This window comes from Geotrypetes seraphini, chromosome 3 (assembly GCF_902459505.1).
Source record: "Geotrypetes seraphini chromosome 3, aGeoSer1.1, whole genome shotgun sequence".
NCBI classification, from domain to species: domain Eukaryota; kingdom Metazoa; phylum Chordata; class Amphibia; order Gymnophiona; family Dermophiidae; genus Geotrypetes; species Geotrypetes seraphini.
In genome coordinates, this window is record NC_047086.1 from 207693331 (window position 1) to 207713472 (window position 20142).

The 20142-nt window shown below is 43.5% G+C and overlaps 1 protein-coding gene across 2 annotated transcripts in view; it reads left to right on the forward strand.

Annotated features, from left to right (window-relative positions):
• The first annotated feature begins 1996 nt into the window (after positions 1–1996).
• Positions 1997–20142, forward strand: part of CDK4 (cyclin dependent kinase 4) — a 78962-nt gene continuing 60816 nt past the window's right edge. The window contains exons 1-2 of one of the 2 annotated variants that reach the window (XM_033938278.1): positions 1997–2264; positions 19123–19379. In XM_033938278.1, the coding sequence (XP_033794169.1) occupies positions 19162–19379 (218 nt within the window). In that variant the 5' untranslated portion in view covers positions 1997–2264; positions 19123–19161. Of the gene's footprint in view, positions 2265–2292; positions 2398–19122; positions 19380–20142 lie in introns of those variants that run through there. The other variant, XM_033938277.1, reaches the window with a different exon arrangement.

Here is a 20142-nt window from a genome sequence, read left to right on the forward strand (position 1 = left end):
CAAACCGCTTCCAGTGGTTTGGGATCTCAATGTTGTTCTTGCTCAATGGATGAAGCCTCCTTTCAAACCAATGGATTCGGCTCATCTTAAATATCTCACTTGGAAAGTGGTTTTTCTCACTGCTTTCACATCTGCTCAAAGGGTCAGCGAGCTCCAAGCTTTAGTTGCAGACCCACCTTTCACAGTATTCCATCATGACAAGGTGGCCCTCCGTACTCTTCCTAAATGCTTACCTAAAGTGGTTTCAGAATTTCATCTCAATCAATCCATTGTCCTTCCAGTGTTTTTCTTAAGCCTCATTCTCACCCTGGAGAATCAGCTCTTCATACTCTGGACTGTAAGCGTGCTTTGGCTTTCTACTTGGAATGCACTCAACCACATAGATCTGTACCTCAACTTTTTGTCTCCTTCGATCCAAACAAGTTGGGACATCCGATTTCCAAGCGCACCATCTCCAACTAGTTAGCTGCTTGCATCTCTTTCTGCTATGCTCAGGCTGGACTGCATCTACAGAGTCGAGTCACAGCCCACAAAGTCAGAACCATGGCGGCATCAGTGGCTTTCCTCAGATCTACTCCTATTGAGGAAATCTGCAAAGCTGCCACTTTGTCCTCAGTTCATACATTCACTTCTCATTATTGTCTGGATACTTTTTCCAGACGGGATGGCCATTTCGGCCAGGCAGTTTTACAAAATTTATTCTCCTAAGTTGCCATCCCATTTTGGTTAGCTTGGTGAGAATAGGCTGCCTGCTTGTCCTGGGATAAAGCACAGTTACTTACCGTAACAGGTGTTATCCAGTGACAGCAGGCAGCTATTCTCACAACCCACCCACCTCCCCTGGTTGGCTTCTCTGCTAGCTATCTGAACTGAGACGCGCGCTCTGCACTGGGCGGGAAGGCATGCGTGACATCATCGCATCGACGTCTGTGCATGCGTGGAGGCCCACCTGGCCGTGACCCGCCGGTGGAGGGATCCGGGAGGTGGGGAAAGAGGAGGAGAGACGCCGGCCAGGAGAGCCATCTGCGCCAGCTGACTTCCTACAGGACGTGCCTCTTGCCGCAAGAGGCACATCCTGTAGGCAGGCAGCCAGTATAGACGACTCTCCTCCTCACCAGTGTGTTGCGGCACACAAGAAATCTCAGGAGACACACAGTTTGCGATACACTGCTCTAGGCTGATCTTAGTTGTGAAGCACATAGAAGGAAGGGCAAGGGATGTACGGAGCCAGCTACGCTCTTCTGCCAGCTGGACTTGCACTGCTGGGGAACAGGGATACAAAGGGGATGGGGAACATAGATGTAAAAACTGGCCCCCAAGCACTACATAGGAGACTTGGACGATGGCTACATATCAGATAATTCCCCTCTCCCTTTCATTCTTCCCGTCCCCCTCCTTTTATTTTTATGAAATGTATCCCATCCATTTCCCTTTTGTAGCATGTATCATCAGTTATTTGTTGTATTTCATGTTGTCTTTTCCCCATTTTACTTATATTTTAAATTTTGTTTATTATAAATTCTGTACAATGTACACAGCTTTGGTGATTAAAACGGTATATCAAGCTTGAATAAACTTGAAACTTGAGACCCAGGAAACCTGTATTTTCAACCTCTCAAGTCTGCATTTTGCCAGACTCCTCAATTTCTGAATTCTGCATTTTGTTGGGAACTCCACTTTCCACCTCTCCATTTCCCACTTCAGCGTCCAGCCTTTCGCCACACCTGCGAGCCAATACGAATAGGTTCAGTTTACAGTGGGCATGGCTTCCCCCTTCTCCAGAGGCTAATGCAGAATTGCTTCCCCCTGTGCCCGCAGCCCAATATGACATCGTCATCTTTCGCTCCTCCTCTCCATCCCGAGGCGCAGGCAAACGCTTAGCATGAAATATACTCTAGCTTTAGACGCTTTTTACTACTTTCTTTTTATGAGGGTGGTGGTGGTGTGGGAGCTACCTAGTACATCAAACCTTTTTGCTAATGCCAACTGGACCATCAACACAGAATCTCCGCAACGCACGTGCTAATCGAGCAACTAAGCGCAGCCAAACACAAAGAACGCTCTACAATTGGGCGGGGCTAAATCAACAAAGAACGCCCTCAGACTGAGTGGGCGGGGCCTCTTGCAGGAAGTGTGGCTCGCTCTGGCTCCCGCCACCGAGCTAGAGAGATCGGGGGCCAGCTGTTACCATCTGGCTCGCGCAGCAGTAGGGGCCGGACCGACTGCATGGGAGCTTGCAATGACCTCTTGAGCCGTGGTGTGCGGTAAGTGCTTTCTCACCAAATCTTGATCGGGATGGGAGGGAGAGAGGTTCATAAGTTGCCTAAAACTGCTATTTTGCTGTGGTCTGTTCAAGCTTTGAGAAAAAAAAAGAAACGACCGCTCGGATCTGGAAAGGTATTTTCTTGCTTCTTTTTTTATGCTTTTGCGTCCAGTTCATTTTATTTTGCTTTGCATTTTTTTCCCCCATAAAGATCAAACCCTGCGAGCAGAGCTAGCAGATATTTATGGCGGGAGAAATAATTTTATATAGGTCGAACTTATACAATGCAAAAGTAATAGACGGATTTTGTATGGTAAAAAAAATAAATCCTGACTTGTTAGCATATCGTTTTGCCTCTTTCTTTTCAATTCCCCTTCCTCGGCCAGTTTGAAAATGAAGCCGAAGAGAGGAGATTAGAGAAGAGAGAAATGCAAATGCTGAATTTACACACCACTTTTTTTTTCTGCAAATCTCAGCCATTGACCTAAGAAAAAGAGGCCAGAAAGAGGGAGAACAGGAACGAGGGGAATCCCGAAAGGAAGGAGCTTCCCACTGGGTAAGGGAGCAGGGGGCGTATTTTGAGTTTAGTTTTTTTTTCCCCCCCCTAATGCTTATCGGGGCCGTTGTCTCTGCCTTGCTTGCTTTCTTTCTTTCTTTCTCCTAAGATAGGAGTCACAAAGAACTGCGCCCTGCAGCTGCCACCACGTGCTTGGGCAAGTTTCAGTTTAGTTAAAGGGACGGTACCTTCTGTGGAGTACTGTACAGTACATGTAGGTGGGGGAAAAGAGGGTAGTTTTGAAATCACGAGGAAAACCCATTTCCGGTCTACTCCTACAGATGCCTGGAGGGAAGATTAAAGAGATTCTAGTACTTTAAGCTTTTTTAATGAAAGTTTGCGCCCATCCCCGGAAGGGTTTTTTTTTTTTTTTTAACAAAAGCAGCTCCTCTTTCACCGTCACATTTGTTAAAATCCCCTAATTTTGCTTTGGTAATTCTTTGGGGAAATATGAGCTTGGCTTAGGGAAATCTCTAACGAAATGTTAGAACTGGCAAACAACTTGGTGTGTAATATTTGGTGTGAATTAGTAGGTCTTTAGTACTTTTCTTTAACAGGATCTTAATCTGTTGCAGAAACATGCTCCCAACCATAACTTGACTGCCAGTTTTGTTGCATGTTGTATTGCCTTCTGAGATACGGAAGTGTCTCCCAACTGGGGTGGCAAATGGGGAAAAAAAAAGTCATTGCTGTTCAGTGGTGCAAGATGCTGGTCCAGATCTCAGGAACAGTAGATACTAGCGGTAATAGTAAACATGGAGATCCCTTCGAAGAGCATGTGCAGTTGTACCTGCTTTTCCTTCCTATTTATAGGAGAACCCAGAGGGAATTAACAGTAGGCAAGGAATGGAGAGCTAGGCCCCACTTTGTGCAACAATCAAGACCACCTGCTTATCCTCATTAGCCTTAATTTTCTAGTTCTGACTTACTACATGTTGAGTGAAGTGGGGAGCTTGTGCATTGAGTGCAGACTGTAACATACTCTTGAATTTTGGAAGTAGCAGAATTGGAGGAGCTTCTGGTGGCACATGCAGGCAGCCATTTTGCTAAATTCCCTTGACTGCTACATCATGCCAACTTCTTCCCTTTCTTGCTCTTGTACATAGAGCAGTGGTCTCAAACTCAAACCCTTTGCAGGGCCACATTTTGGATTTGTAGGTACTTGGAGGGCTGCAGAAAAAATATGTAGTTAATTTCTTATTAAAGAAATGACAACTTTGCACGAGTTAAGAACCTACAGATCCAAAATGTGGATTATCTGAAATTATCAGAAGCTATACACAGTGAAAGCAATGCAACATACAGAAAGTGAAAAACTATCAAAGTCTCAACTGCAAGAGACAAGATTTTGGACCAACTATTTTGAAGCCCTCAGTATTATAAAGAATGATTTTTTAAGGAAAACTTATGCCTTAAGTGTCTGGTGGTCGTGTCCGCAACCGCCTTCAGCTCTCACCTCATCCAGCACCGGATACACGCACAAGCTGCACTGCCTCCAATGGTTACCTTACGTTCTAGAATATTGCCCATCTCACTGCTGTAACCTCACGCAAGCATTTTCCTGCGCCTGGACATGATGGTGAGGTGGAGTGGAGAGGACAATTGCGTACAGACACAGGAAAGCGCTTGTGTGAGTTTACAGCAGTGAGGCGGCAAACGTTCCAGAACGTGACCGTCGGACACGACCGCTGGACACTTAAGGCACAAGTTTTCCACAAAGAATCATTCGTTATAATACCGAGGGCCTCAAAATAGTACCTGGAGCAAAGTTTAAAAAAAAACTGGGGAAGCACCAAAATCCTCATCAAACATATGAATCCTTTGCATGCCTGTTAGTCTGCTTCATTGAGGATTGTCCTAGGACAAGTAGGCAGTATATTCCCACACATATGGGTGATGTCATGCATGGAGCCCTGTACAGATAGTGCAAAAGTGTGTTTATCAGTAAAGTTTTTGAAGGTCTCAAGCCTGGCCCGCGCATGTGCCAGTGCCTTCCTGCCTGATGTCGGCTCATGGGACCATCAGTTCTCAGTTTTCTGCGGAGCTGAAGAACTGTGTTAGTTTAGAGTCGATATAAACTTGTTAAAGCCTAGGTTTGTTTGTTTTTTGTGTGCATTCCAAACTTTTTTTTTTCTCGGTTTTGTGTTTTATTTCACTTTTCTTAAATTTGTTTTTCCAAATTTACTCAACCTCCCTGAACCATTGAGTCCTTTGATTTAACATTAGCAATCTTTCCCTCCATGTCAAAGCCTTCCAGTAGGTTTAAGCGGTGCACTCTGTGCAATAGGACTATTTCAGTCACTGATCCACATAGCTGGTGCCTTCAGTGTCTTGGTCCTGAACACTGGGTAAACTCATGTCTGCGCTGCTCCCAGCTTCAGAAAAGGTCTGAAGGCAAGGCAGTGCCAGATCAAAATTTATTTGGAACTGGAACATCGAGGATGTAAGCCGCATCCGATCCCAAGATGACTGAGGCATCAAGGCAACCATCGGTATTGATGCCACAAGTCAATGTTGGCATTGTCATCAGTGCCTCCATCGGTCTCTGCTAAGAAGCATAGGTATGCTTCCCCATCTCCAGCATGCATTGGCATTGTCTCAGGCATCCACACTGACGCAGTCTAAGCATTGATGTACTGAGGCTTGCCCACCTTTCCTTCAAGTGGTATCTTCGAGTGTGCCTCATTGTTGAGCCACCAACGCCTCAACACCCTCTTGTCTTCCTCTGCTACCTCAAAATAATTTTTAGCGGAGAGGGAGGACATGATATGCGGTCAATGAGCTTTGGATATTATTCTGGATGATCGCAACTTGGAATCTTCCTTCATTCCAGATTCTTTGGGGTCACCGTGTCCAGGGGCAGACAAGAGAGAATCGGTGCAAGTCACCCTTCAAGTTCTTCTGGAGGTGGAGGGCAGTAATCCAGTTTCTCCAGAGCAAAAAAGGGCCAGGGAACATATTTCATTTTCTTCATAGTGTCCAAGAAAGGGGAAATGGTCAGTTGGATGCGGAGTCTTACGGATCAATGAGTTGTTAACCAAGCTGATCTCCTCTTGGTTGATGACTTGGTCTATAAAACTAAGTTTTAGTTTAGTTTTTCAAAATCAGACATTTCCACACAGACACTTGAAATTGGTTATTACATACAACTGAGGGAATTCTTTATAGTGCTCCATCTCAAACATTTGTTACATATTCCCATCGCATCTGTGGTATCTTCGCTTCCCATTCTCGGGCAGCACTATCAGTTTTCGGCAGATGCGATTTCATCTAGCCACTGCTCCCCAAACATTTTCAAAGGTGGTGGTAGTAGTAGTGGTGGTGGTGTTTAGTTGCAAAAAGGGGGTTCAACTCCATTCTTTCTTGATCGACCGGTTGATTCGGGTGTCTTCCAGACAGGGCAGATAAACACAAACGTGTGTTTCCTCTTCTTCAATCTTTTGGGTAGATCTTCAAATTTACAAAGAACTCTCTTATACCATCCTAATCATTAGAAAGTCTTGGGGTGTTCTTAGACATGAAGGCGGGGGATGTTTCTTCGCAGAGACCGAGATGACTAGTTTCAGTCTCAGGTTCACCTTCTTCAGTCTGCCAGATTAAGAGTATGGGATCATGTGCAAGTTCTAGGAGCCTTGGTGGTGACTCTGAAAGTGGAGTCTTTTGCTCGCTTTGAAGTAAACAACAATGCAGCAGTCGCTTCTCTTCTGGTAGTTCTCGGTATCTAAAGGCTGCAATAGTAGTGTCTAGTGGACTCCTCTTGCACAGTGTTCGTCAACCGCCGATCTGTGGACCAGTGTGAGGCCGGTCTGTGAAGGATCATCTATAATTGCTAACCCTCCTGCTGCCTTGCAAAAGTCACATTTGTTGACAGGAGTGAGAGCCAAGGACAGAGCTGGAGAAGTCGGGAACAGTTATTCTGTTATTGGCTGGGATCAAAAATGATAAATAGGGCGGAGCTTTGGGTTTTAAGTTGGCTGCTATTGATGAGTGTGAGAGCCAGGGGCAGAGTGTGGGCGGTTGAGAAGCTGCACTGTTATTGGCTGACGAAAGGAGCTGAGGACGGACCTGGAGTAAAGGAGCTGAGTTCTTATTGGCTTGAGTTAGGGTCAGGGTCTGACAGATAACCTTCAGAGTACTTGCCATGGGGAGATTTATTCCCAGGACCTAAAGTGAGCTGCCAATATGGCTAAGGATCAGGGGCAGGATTTGGGCCGGAGAACCGTGGACAAAGGTAATAAAGAAGGTGAAGATGGAGTAAGAGAACCTTGTGGTCAAGTCAACCTGCGGTGAATCATAGTAAAGGATAGGAGGCGATGGGCTTTTAGTGTTAGGGTAGACATAATAGTAAGAAAGGAGAAGAGCCGGCATAGTAATTAGCTCGAGGTGTAATAGAGAAAAAGAGAGAAGATAAATAAGGAGATAAGGAACTTCTCTTTAGGAGATAGGGAGCTCTCTCTGAGTTGTGGTCAGGGAGGGACGTTCCTTCCAGAGAGAACAGTAAAAGGAAGGAAGCTTCTCTTATTAATCAGGAATCTGGAGCTTCCCTGTAATGTAGGTCTGTGATCTGAATACTAGAGATCAGGGAAGAGTAAAAAGTTGTTGGGATAGAAAATGGATCTTGTCATTCCTTTTTAAGGTTGAAATCATGACGTGTTTACAGTGAGGAATGGGAAATCCCCCTCCTGTCAGACCTTGATAGAAGGAAAAATGTTGGGCATGGGGCTGGTGGGCAATAGTGAAAAATGCTGCACATGATCCGGAGAATGAGAGAGGGAAAAATGTTGGCTATGGCAGTAGAGGGAGTGTGAGAGATGCACCATGGATCTATTTCTCTCTTTCTCCACTCCCTGTACATGGGATGGAGATGAGGTTTTTTATTTCAGTCTTAGTAGTTTGCCAGTCTACAAAATAATTATTTTATTTCCACCGGTCCATAGGTGTAAAAAGGTTGAAGAACACTGCTCTAGCATAGCTCAGTATAAGTTGGTGGCTCAGCAAAATCAATCTGTTCAAAGTCATGCCACGATCATCACTGAACTGTCTCTTAGTTACCACGGATGCCAGTCTGTTGGATTAGGGGGCTCTGTGCCTTCAATCCTTGTTCAATCTTTTGGAATTGTAGACAATCAGGCTAGCGCTTCAGATAATCCTTCAAGGCTGTCCTCTGAGGGTCTTTTAGGTCAGTGTCGCAGCGGTGGCATTTTTTCAACGGCCACAGAGGTACAACAAGAAGTCCTCGGTTGCTGGTCAAGGCAGTGGTCCTGCTTCGGTAGGAGGTAGCTAGTTTTCCTCTTCTTTAGGCGGCTCACATGCCGACACAGGAGGTAGCTAGTTTTCCTCTTCTTTAGGCGGCTCACATGCCGACACGGGAAAAAGTTTAGTCAGACTTCCTCAGCAATAATCTTCTACATCCTGGAAATTGCGAACTGTCCACTCAGGAGTTCCACCTTATTGGGTAGAGATAAGATCTCCTACAACTAGTCCTCATATTCTTGCCTCAAAATGCAAGCTTCCTTGGTTTTTCAGCAGACACAGGGAGTGAGAGTCTGAAGAAGTAGATGCGTTTGCTCTTTTCTAGCCTCTGGGTACTTTTCTTTAGGTTTTTCTCCTTGTTACAATGCTTGAATGTGGGTTCCATCTCATGGTTCGCTTTCAAGGCACCGTTCTTTGGTGGGTTTCATTTTTACGTGCCATCCACGGTATGCATATTTGAGGGGTCGGTCGGTGGGCGAGCCATTATGGTTCTCGGTTCCTCTGAGTTTGTTCACCCAGGGGTCGATTACAATGAAAATTCGTCCCAGTTTTGTATTATGGCCTATTTCTTGAAAATTCACGGCTCAGCTGTAAGGGTTATTCGCAGCAGGTTATTTCTGCTCTTCTCCAGGCAAACCACCAATCTACATTTGCGCTTTAAGCTAGTGTCTGGAGGGTTTTCTTTTCTTCAGTAGTCCTTAAGGTATTTTACACTTCCAGACTTCTCTGCGAGGTATTCGTTCTTTTTTCCATGAGGGTGTAGCCAATGGCTTAGCGTACAAATTCCCTTCAGCTTTGGTTGGCAACCATTCATTGTTACAGCAGACAAGTCTCACTCTTCGCTTGCTTTTCAGTCTGCTGTAGTTCGGTTCCTGAAAGGAGTTCAGCATATTCGTCCACTTCTTATGAAGCTCTCTCTAGAGCAGAGTTTTAGGATATTTCTTGGGAGTTTACCAAAGGCCCCTTTTGAACTTTTGTCTAATGACACTCTTCAGCATGTGATGTTGAAAACAGCGTTTCTTGTGACTATGGCTCCGGCCCGGAAACTTTGAGTTTCAGACCTTGTTTTACAGGAATCCTATTTTGTGAATTACGGTTTCAAGCGTATCAATGCAGACCGTACCATCTTTCTTCCTAAGGTGGTATCAGTATTTCATGTCAACCAGTCTCTGCTTTCCGAGAGGAGGATTGGGGAGCGTGCTTCTCTTCTCTACATTTCCTGGATGTGCATAGAATTCTTCTGCACTATCTGCAGGTTACTAATGACTTTTTGATGTTTGCATTACCTCTTTGTATTATTTGAAGGACGCAAGAAAGGTATAGCAGTGCCCAAAGCTTCCATTGCTCTTTAGACCATTGCTTCTGCTTACTTGATAGTAGCGAAGTACTTGCCAGAAGAGCTTTTATACCCATTCAGCAAAAGCAATGACAACTTCTTGGGCTGAGTCCTGAAGTTTTTCATTGAAAAACATTTTGTCATGCGGCTACTTGGTCTTCTACCTTTCTAAGCATTACTGATTAGATGTCGCTGCGTGTGCGGAAGCTGCTTTTGTGCTTCGGTCATTACAGAGGCTTTTTTTGCTTCCCATCCAAATTGAGGATTGCTTTGCTACATCTCACTAGTCTCTGGATTCATCTGATGCTGTTGCTAAGGAAGGAAAACTTATGTTCTTACCTGTTAATTTTCTTTCCTTTAGACGCAGCAGATAATATAGAGCCCCGCCAATAGGACCACCTGTTACAGTATAATCCCGTTATACCGGACTTGCTTATAATGGAACCTCGCATATAGCGGATGAGGTCCGCTGGTCCCCGGCCGAACGCCATTATAAACATACAGAAAATCATTGGATATAGCGGACTCGCATGTAACGGATTTTCGGATATACCAGACAACTATTTTGGTCCCCAGAGCCACTTTTAGCTGTAGTTTTATTCGGCTATAACAGACATGCAAGCACGTGGCATGCCGGCGATATAGTATCAAAATGCAGCCCAGAAAATAAATGACAAGAGTATTTTTCTTTCCAGTACAGTGTTCTGGTTTGCAATCATTTTGTACCATATCAATATTTTGCTGAGTTTTGTTATTAATGTTGCTGATATGCTTGTGCAGTGACTGTTGTTCATCGATTTATGTTGTTTCAAATTGCCCTAAATAAAGTTTATATAAAATGCAACTCTGGATATAACGGACTCTGGATATAACGGACTGTTTTTCCAGGTCCCTTGAAGTCCGTTATAAAGGGATTATACTGTAATCAGTTTCTCTATCTCCACCTGCTGGTAGATGTGTGCTATCCCACTAGTCTGGATTCATCTGTTGCGTCTAAGGGAAAGAAAATTAACAGGTAAAAACATAATTTTTCCTTCCTCAGAGCAATCTCCATTGACCTCTATCCTCTTTCACCAAGAAATACTGGCTGACCAAGGAGCATGATATCTTGTGTGATCTCAGTTTAATGCTATCTGTCTCCATCTGCTGGTAGATGGTCATAAGTCTTTGGATTCATCTGCTGTACCTAAAGGAAAGAAAATTATCAGGTAAGACATAATTTTCCATTCAAATTGCTGGCGAGACCTCTTTTAAAGTACTGTGTTCAATTCTGAAGACTGCACCTTCAAAATGATATAAACAGAATGGAGTTGATCCAGGGGGTAGCTTCTGAAATGGTCAGTGATCTTCTTAATAAAGTATTTAGGAACAGACTTTAAGATCTCAGTATGTGTTCTTGTGGAAGAAAGGCAGGAGAGAGAAGATCTCTAGCATAAATGAACAGGAGATGGATGAGTTATTTGGAAGGAAGCTCTGGAATGATGGATGCATAGAATGAAGGTGAAAGGGGACATGCACGGGAATAAGCTGAGGAAGTGCTACTTCATGGAAAGATTGGTGACCTGTGTTGAACAGCCTCCAGTGGAGGTGATGGAGACAGACTATCTGTATTGAGGCCAGCTTGGGACAAACACCTAGGATCTCTAAGGGAGAGGAAGGGATGGTCTGACTGAATAGGCCACATGCTCTACTTAATGAAAATACAGTGCCTTAAATATTACAATGGGACCCTAAGATAACAATACATCTATAACAAAAACTGAACAAGTCAAATTACTACAAAATGCTGCATAAAAAATTCATGCTAACAGAATATTTCTGTCACACACATGAAACACATAGGCCAAATACAGATAACTGACCACAGACTATAATCTAATCTAAAACTTAGTTTTATAGACCAGGTCATCAACCAAAATGGAGCTCTACTCGGTTAACACTAAATGGTAACATAATACAGAGGAACTGAGAAAATTAATCTAAATTAAAAATAAAAATAATTACTTTCCATGTATTCCATGTAATACAGTATCAGAGAAACAAGGCAAACATTTCTTCCTGTGCAAAATACGAGTATAAATATGGCATATGTTGAGAAGGTGAAATGAGGGTACAGTAATTGTTCTTGGCTCCATACTGATTATTGTGCTATCACCTTTTTTAAGGATAAAGCGGGTTATAAATACTGAGCAGAAGACTTTAAACATAGTGGCCTCAATGACACCAAAATTCTTTCATCACTTTACACATTTCCATATTAATATTTCATCTGCTATTGAATGACCAGTCTTCCAGCCTCTCAAGGTGTACTTGCAATTCCACACACTGCATGTGATTTTGCTACTTCGAGTAGTTTCATGTCATCTGGAAACTTTATCACATAAGAATTGCCTCTGCTGGGTCAGACCAGTGGTCCATCGCGCCCAGCAGTCTGCTCACGTGGTGGCCCCCAGGTCAAAGACTTGTGCCCTAATCAAGACCAGCCCTACCTGCATTCGTTCTGGTTCAGCAGGAACTTGTCCAACCTTGTCTTGAATCCCTGGAGCGTGTTTTCCCTTATCAGATTTCGGAAGAGCATTCCAGTTCTCTACCACTCTCTTAGTGAAGAAGAACTTCCTTATATTCATACGGAATCTATCCCCTTTTAACTTCAGAGAGCGCCCTCTCATTCTCTCTACCTTGGAGAGGGTGAACAACCTGTCTTTATCTACTAAATCTATTCCCTTCATTATCTTGAATGTTTCGATCATGTCTCCTCTGTCTCCTCTTTTCAAGGGAGAACAGGCCCAGCTTCCCTAATCTCTCACTGTACGGCACTCCTCCAACCCCTTAACCATTTTAGTCGCTCTTCTCTGGACCCTTTCGAGTAGTACCGTGTCCTTCTTGTATGGCGACCAATGCTAGACACAGTATTCCAGGTAAGGGCATACCATGGCCCGGTACAGCGGCATGATAACCTTCCAACAAGCATTACTTTACACTTATCCATGTTGAACCTCATTTGCCATGTCGCTGCACATTTCTCGAGCGTGGTTATTTCGCGTTGCAGGTCTTCACAATCCCCCTGCGTCTTCACTACTCTGAATAACTTCGTATCTTCTGCAAATTTAATCACCTCGCTCGTCATACACATTTCCAGATCATTTATGAATATGTTGAAGAGCACGGGTCCAAGCCTGTGGCACCCCACTGGTGACGTTCTTCCAGTCCGAGTATTGTCCATTTACCCCCACTCTCTGTTTCCTATCCGCTAGCCAGTTTTTTAATCCACGTAAGTATTTCACCCTCTATTCCATGGCTCTCAATTTTTCAAAGTAGTCGTTCATGCGGAACCTTGTCGAATGCCTTCTGAAAATTCAGATATACAATGTCGACCGGGTCACCCATGTCTATCTGCCTGTTTACCCCCTCGAAGAAGTGCAGCAAGTTCATCAAGTAAGATCGTCCTTCGCTGAAGCCGTACTGACTGGTCCTCATCAGATTGTGTCCGTCAAGGTGATCAATGATGCGGTCCTTTATCAGCGCCTCTACCATTTTTCCGGTACCGAGATCAGACTCGCCGGTCTGTAGTTTCCTGGATCTCCCCGCGAACCTTTTTTGAAGATCAGCGTAACATTCGCCACCTTCCAGTCTTCCGGAATCCTTCCCAATCTGATCGACAGATTGTCTATTAGTTGAAGCATTTCAGCTATAGTCCCTTTCAGTTCCTTAATGACCTTCGGTCCCGGGGATTTGTCGCTCTTAAGCCTATCAATCTTCCTGCATACTTCTTCTAGACTGACCGTCAACCTTGTCAGTTTCCCGTCTTCGCGTATAGCCTGTCGGGTTCTGGTATGTTGTGTATATATATCCTCTTTGGTAAATACAGACGCAAAAATGTGTTCAGTTTATCGGCGATGGCTTTGTCCTCCTTTAGCGCTCCCTTTATTCCATTATCATCCAACGGTCCCACCGCTTCCTTTGCAGGTCGTTTCCCCTTAATATATCGAAAGAATAGCTTGAAGTTTTTTGCTTCTTTGGCTATTTTTTCCTCGGAGTCTCTTTTGGCCCCTTTTACCGTTTTATGGCACCTGCGTTGATGCTGTTTGTGCTTTTTCCAGTTTTTGTCCGTTTTTGACCTTTTCCATTCCTTAAACGAAGTTTTCTTGTCTCTGATCGCTTCCTTCACCTCTACAATGAGCCAAGCCTGTTCTTTGTTCTTTTTCTTCTCGGCTCCCTTGTTGATACGCGGTATAAATAGGAAGTGGGGAAAGTCCTGATTTTTCTCTAAATCAATTTGTCCAAAACAAATTGGGAATCAGATAGCACTACCCTGGATTATATACCATCCAGTCCAGGAGATTTGCTGCTCTTTAACTTGTTGACTTGGCTTGTTCCATATTCCCCAAGATTTCTTTCACTTCTTCTGTATCGTTGCCCTTGAATACCATTTCTGGCAGAGCAAGATTGCTATGGCAGTTGGAAATATTGAAATATTGTAGAATATCCACTTTTAAGTTGTGTGAAACTTCTTTTCTCTGTTCCTGTTTGGAATGCCTTGAGCACTGTTTCATACTGGAGAGTTTAATCCTCTGAGAAAACTCAGAGGGAGATTAGATTGGTGAATTAATAAATAATTTTTTAACTTTTTTTAAATGCCTTTTTGATATGTTTATAAAGACAAAAAAAAAATAAATCACATTTTGGGACAATTTTGAACTCAGCTTAGGTTGGTGGTTCTCATTTTTGATTACCAGATTACTGTCTACAGATGTCTCCCTTAATCCTCCTCAGTAAAGACCCAAGTAAAGAATTAATTTAGTCTCTGCTTTGGCTGAGTGCTTTTTTTGTTCCTTGATGATCTAATAGTCCAACTGACTCCCTCACAGGCTGGCTGCTTGTAATGTATCTGAAAAAGCTTTTGCTTCCATTGCAATTCTTTTCAAATTCTCTTTAGTTTTTTTTGGGGGGGTTGTTTTTTTTTGGTTTTTTTTCTCATTGTTTTGCATCTATTTTATTTTTATTTATTTATTCAATTTTCTATTCTCCCAGGGGAGCTCAGAACGGTTTACATGAATTCATTCAGGTATTCAAGCATATTTCCCTATCTGTCCCAGTGGGCTCACAGTCTATCTACACTTCTCCCTCCGAATCGCGGGTTTAATACTCGCAAATTCGGTTATTCGTGATCTTTTTTCCCCTAATTTTAAAAAGCTGCCTGGACCTCCCCAAACCTTATCTGGTGGTCTAGCAGTGACATGGGGCAGGAGCGATCTTCCTACGCTCCTGCCCTGTGCAGAGCTGTCATAAAAAAATGGCAGCCGTGAGTTCCCATTGTGGTCTCGTGAGCCCAAGGGAACTTACGGCAGCCATTTTTGATGATGGCTCTGCATGGGGCAGAAGCATAGGAAGATCGCTTCTGCCTCACGTCATCGCTAGACCACCAGGTAAGGTCCGGGACGCAGGAGGGAGGTGGGGTGGGTCAGAGTTGGCCCAAAAAGTTATTCGTGAATTTTCCAATTTTCCGTGGAAAATGCTCTACCCCTACCTAACCCTCGTGAATTCGGAGAGAGAAGTGTAATGTACCTGGGGCAATGGGGGGATTAAGTGATTTTCCCAGGGTCACAAGGAGCAGCTTGGGTTTAAACCCACAACCTCAGGGTGCTGAGGCTGTAGCTTTAACCGCTGTGCCACACTTCCCTAAATTGCTAGTGTTTATTTTGCTGCCTCTCCTTCATTTGGATACTTTTATCTCACTTTTCCAAAATTGTGTTCTTTGGTCTGACCCATTAAAGCTATTCTTATGTTCCTATTAGAGCCTAAAGGTCCATCAAGTCCAGTAGCCTGTTCTCATGGTGGCCAATCTAGGTCACTAGTGCCTGGCCAAAACCCAAAGAGTAGCAACATTCCATACTACCAATCCAAGCAGTGGCTTCCCCTTGTCTGTCTCAATAACAGACTATGGACTCTACCTCCAGGAAATTGCCCAAACCCTTCTTAAAACCAGCTAAGCTATCCACGCTTACCACAACCTCTGGCAATGTGTTCCAAAGCTTAACTATTTTCTGAGTGAAAAAAATATTTCCTCCTATTGGTTTTAAAAGTATTTCCCTGTAACTTCGAGTGTCCCCTAGCCTTTATAAGGACGTAAGAATAGTCTTACTGGGTCAGCATCCCTTGCTTCTCCTTATAACCATACTGGCTGTTCCTCTGCCTTCCTCCCTCTTATTTAAAAAAAAAAAAAAAGCCCAAACTAGATTTATTTCACTATTTTTAAATGATATCCATGCCTGATTTTAAACTTTTAACCTTTTTTATTGCAGCTGTTCTTTTAACCTTTTTTTTTTGTTCACCATTTTACTCATTTTCCTTGTCATGAGTAGCAGATGAATCCAAAGATGAGTGGGTTAAGTCCATCCACCAACAGCCTCTGTCAAATATAGAATGGTTTGCTCACTGACAATCCAGTATTCTCTATCTCTAGCAGGTAGATGGATGGTCTCTTAAGCTCCTGGCTTCTGTTTTAGTTCTGTAATTCAGTAGAGCATGGGGTTTAGGGTTTCTGGGTTCCTAACTCTGGGGTTCACCTAGTGGCGGACAGGAACATAAGACAAAAAAATACTCCCCAGAAAATGAACCCAGCGCAGGAGAAAACAACCAGTGAAATTGGATAGTGTTCCTATCCAATTCCATTGGTTGTTGTCTCCTGCACTGTGCTTTTGTGTATATACCTAGTGGTGCCAGATCCCTTCCAGCCCCTGGGGCCCCTTTTCTGAGCCTGGTTCCCTTTCTCCCTCCTCATAATTAAAAATAAAGCTAAACACAGGGGAGCCAGCTTTCTAACTGCAGGTGAGCAAGGCAGGTTCCCTGCTTTGGGTTGAGGGGCCCCCTAGCTGTTGCTGCATGGAGGAGTGTGTGTGCTCATGCCTTGACCTCTTCTCCTCCCTATCGGTTTGTGCTGCAGGCGCTCCCTGCTAGCGGTAGGTACAGTTGTATATTGTCAGCAAATGAGTGGATCTTTGTGGTGTTTTAAGGCAATTTCTATCTTTGGTCTGATATAGAGGTTAAAAAACAGGGGGAAGAGCGCCCTGTGGTACTCCATATTTTATTGTTTTGTGTCGTGATGAAGTAGATCTTATTAGGATGCTTTGGGCCCTATGGCTCAGGAATAACGAGAACCACTGGAGCGCTCGATCGCCAATTCCAATATTTGAGTCTGGCGAGGAGGCAGGGGCAATCGATGATATCGAAGGCCTCACTGAGGTCTAGAAGGACCAGTATCCCATTGAGGGTTTTTTTGTCTAGTATGCTCCGCTAGGACCTTTTCTGTGCTACGGAATTTTCTGAAGCCAAATTGATATGAGGAGAGGGTGTTCTGTCTGTCGATGAAGTCTTGGCATTGCGATAGTGCGGTTTTCTCAAAAATCTTGGAGATGAAGGGAAGATTGGAGACCAGTCTGTAGTTGCTGGGTTTGTTCGGATCCAGGGTTTTTTTTTAATGATAGGCCCAATTGCTGGTTCCAGCTTTGTGGTACCATTCCTGATTGCAGGGAGGAATTTATTAACATCATTGATACTTAAATCTTTTTTTGCTAAGAAAGAATTGAGCTTCTGTGGGGCTAAAATTAATGGTTTTCCAGATGTTTCCAAAGCCACTCAACTCCGGCGCTAAGCCTTTTGGTTCTGAAACCTGGGGAGATGGCCATGGATGCAACTCTTTTCCTTAAATATTCATGTAAACGTCTTATTACTTTTCAAGGGAAAGAATTTATAATTTGGGAACCTTGTCAATTAGAAAATTTGATGAAGGCTTTTTTGTGGCCATCAGGAGATTTTGCGGGCATGGCTCGAGGCTGGATCCAGAGGGTCATAGCACAGTGATTGTTTTTGCTAGGTTGTCATGAGATGCTGGTTCAAAGTGATTGAAGGTTTTAGTTCTGGGTTCTCTCATGGAGTCATAGAGGGGAGTCATTCTGGGTGTTTGCTGGGTTTTGAGGTGTGTAATAATAATAATAACTTTATTTTTGTATACCGCAATACCACAGCAGTTCAGAGCGGTTTACAGAGGAAGAGACTGTGCACAGACAGCGATGTTACAGAAAAGACTTTCAAGTTACATTAGCAAGTCGAGAGTAGTCAAGTATATCCAGAGGCATATCGGATACAACAAGGCAGGAAGGGAGTCGGAGAAATTTATCAAAGAGATAGGTTTTAATTGATTTCCTGAAGGTTTGGTAGGAGGGTGCATTTGAAATGAGAGTGGTTAGACATTTATTCCATTTCCTGCTTGGAATGACGGAGATCTGTTGAGGAATCTCTTGTAGATACAGCCCTTCAAGGATGGGAAGGCAAATAGGTAGGTACTACATGTGCAGGTGGTGCCTGGAAATTCAAAATGGTGCGGCAGGTAGATTGGGGATAAACCTGTTAGGGTTTTGAAGCAGAGGTAGGCAAACTTGAAGATGATCCTTACCTCCATTGGCAGCCATTGTAGCTTTCTGTAATATGGGCTTAACATGATCCGATTTTTTGAGGCCATAAATAAGACGGACGGTAGCATTCTGAATGACTCTCAAATGTTTGTTGGTTTTCTTAAAGGATCCCAAATATATGATATTGCAGTAATCTAAGATGCTTAATATTAGAGATTGAACCAGCAGTTGAAAAGAGAGGAAGTCAAAATAGTGTTTGATGGTACGAAGTTTCCAAAGGGTACAAAAGCATTTTTTAACCTGAGCATTAGTATGGTCTTCAAAAGTCAGGCACAGCTCGTGACTAGAAGTGAATAACCCACTGATTCAAGACTCGTATGCCTTTCTACTAGATAGAAGATTATCAATCTAAGAATCTAATCTTCCCTGTGGTTTGCAGGTAAGAGATGATTTCACCTCTCTACTGCTTTGCAGTTTTCCAGAACAAACCAGGGGTGGCAGTATGCTGATTCTAAAACACCAAATTCCTCCCATTAGCAATCGAAAGCTTTTGAAAATCTGTATCTTCCAAAAGCCATCAATCAGGGCATCTGCAATAAAGGCATTAGATCATATCTGTCCAGACAATAATCCGTATTGTCTTGAGTTCAAAGATGTACCCTTCCTCCTCTTTCCCCCCCCCCCATTAGGGCTTGCCTAAAAAAGAGTGATCCCTATGTACCACCCTCTTAGAAACTGGCAGTCAGATATCATATTTGGTAGTCTCCACCTACACTTCCCTTATTTAGCAGACTGACTCTGCTCTGGGTGGGAGGTACACTAGACACCAGGGAAATATTTTTGCAAATAAGTGAAGGGAAGGTGGGTGTGATGCTAATAGTATGCCACTGCTTGCCTCTTATGTCATCCTACCTGTTGCTGCATGAGCTGATCATTGCTTGTGTACCAACAAGAAGGGTGATTTACATTAAGCTGTGGATTAAAAACGCAGCAGTAAAATTTGCATGCTCATTGACTATTGCATAGTTACAGTATATTTCATTGTGGAAACCAGCTCTACATTGTGGCTTTATGTATTGGCCCCACAGCTAGCGGCAGAGGTAGAGGAAATTTTGACACAGACTGCAGGAGTAAAATTTAAACAAAGAGCCTCTCCCGATGGGCAAGTTACTGGTTTCCTCTTGGTTGTGCTAGCTATCAAGTTAAAATCAAAGAAATGCGCTATAGCTTTCTGAGGGTATGTTTGTTTGTTTTTATTTTTGTAAACACAATTGAGCTGATAATTCTGTTCTGTTAATTGCAGATCTACGTGGGAAACAGCTTGTGTGTATTTGGACTGAGTATGGCCAAAGAGGTGCGGGCCCAGTATGAACTTGTTGCAGAGATTGGCGTGGGAGCCTATGGCACAGTGTACAAAGCCCGGGACATGCAGAGTGGGAAATTTGTGGCACTGAAGAATGTGCGAGTGCAAACCAACGAGAATGGATTACCGCTGTCCACTGTCCGTGAGGTGGCTCTCCTGAAGCGCTTGGAGCATTTCGACCACCCCAACATTGTCAGGTGAGAATGATAACTTGTCTTTCTCTCTGCAGGCAATAAAACATTCCTTTCTATTAGATCAGCCCAAATTAGAACTTCACATTGATTAAAAATTTTAATCATACCTTTAACGGCATCTTTTTAAAATTATTTCCCACTGGGCAAGTCAATTAATCCTTCATTGCCCCAGGTACCAAATAATCTGTATATGATATGTAAAATGCTTTAATTGTAACTATGGAAAGGCAGTTTATCACATCTCATCACCTTTCTCTTCCCTTCCCTTCCTCTCCTCTTTCTCAAGGTCAGTTACCTCTTTCTTTCCTGGAGGTTCATTATCCCTCCATGTGGATTCAGCATCTGCCTCTCTTCTTTCACCAACCTCACACCAAATTCTACTTTATAGGTGGTCTGTTGGTCCCTGGCGGTGGCAGCAGCAGCAGCATTGTACACATGCTATCTGCACTGTAGCTTTCTTTCTGGCCTGTATCACCTCCTCACCAGGCCTCAGGCAGCATGTATCTGACACTGCTGTTACTGGGGACCCACAGAAGACCACCTTTATTAAGGTAGACTGTCATGGGGAGTGAGGTAGAAAGCAAATATTGAATTGTGATGGGGAGGAAGATACTGTATCTTGTTAGAGACAGGGGTTGGGAGCAGAAGAGATATATTTGAAGGAGAGAGGAAATGCAAAGCAGTTCATTTTTTAAAACTGATAATTGAATACATTAATCAGCGTAAGAAGATGTTTGACAGTCTACTAGCGACGCAAGCAGTGAAA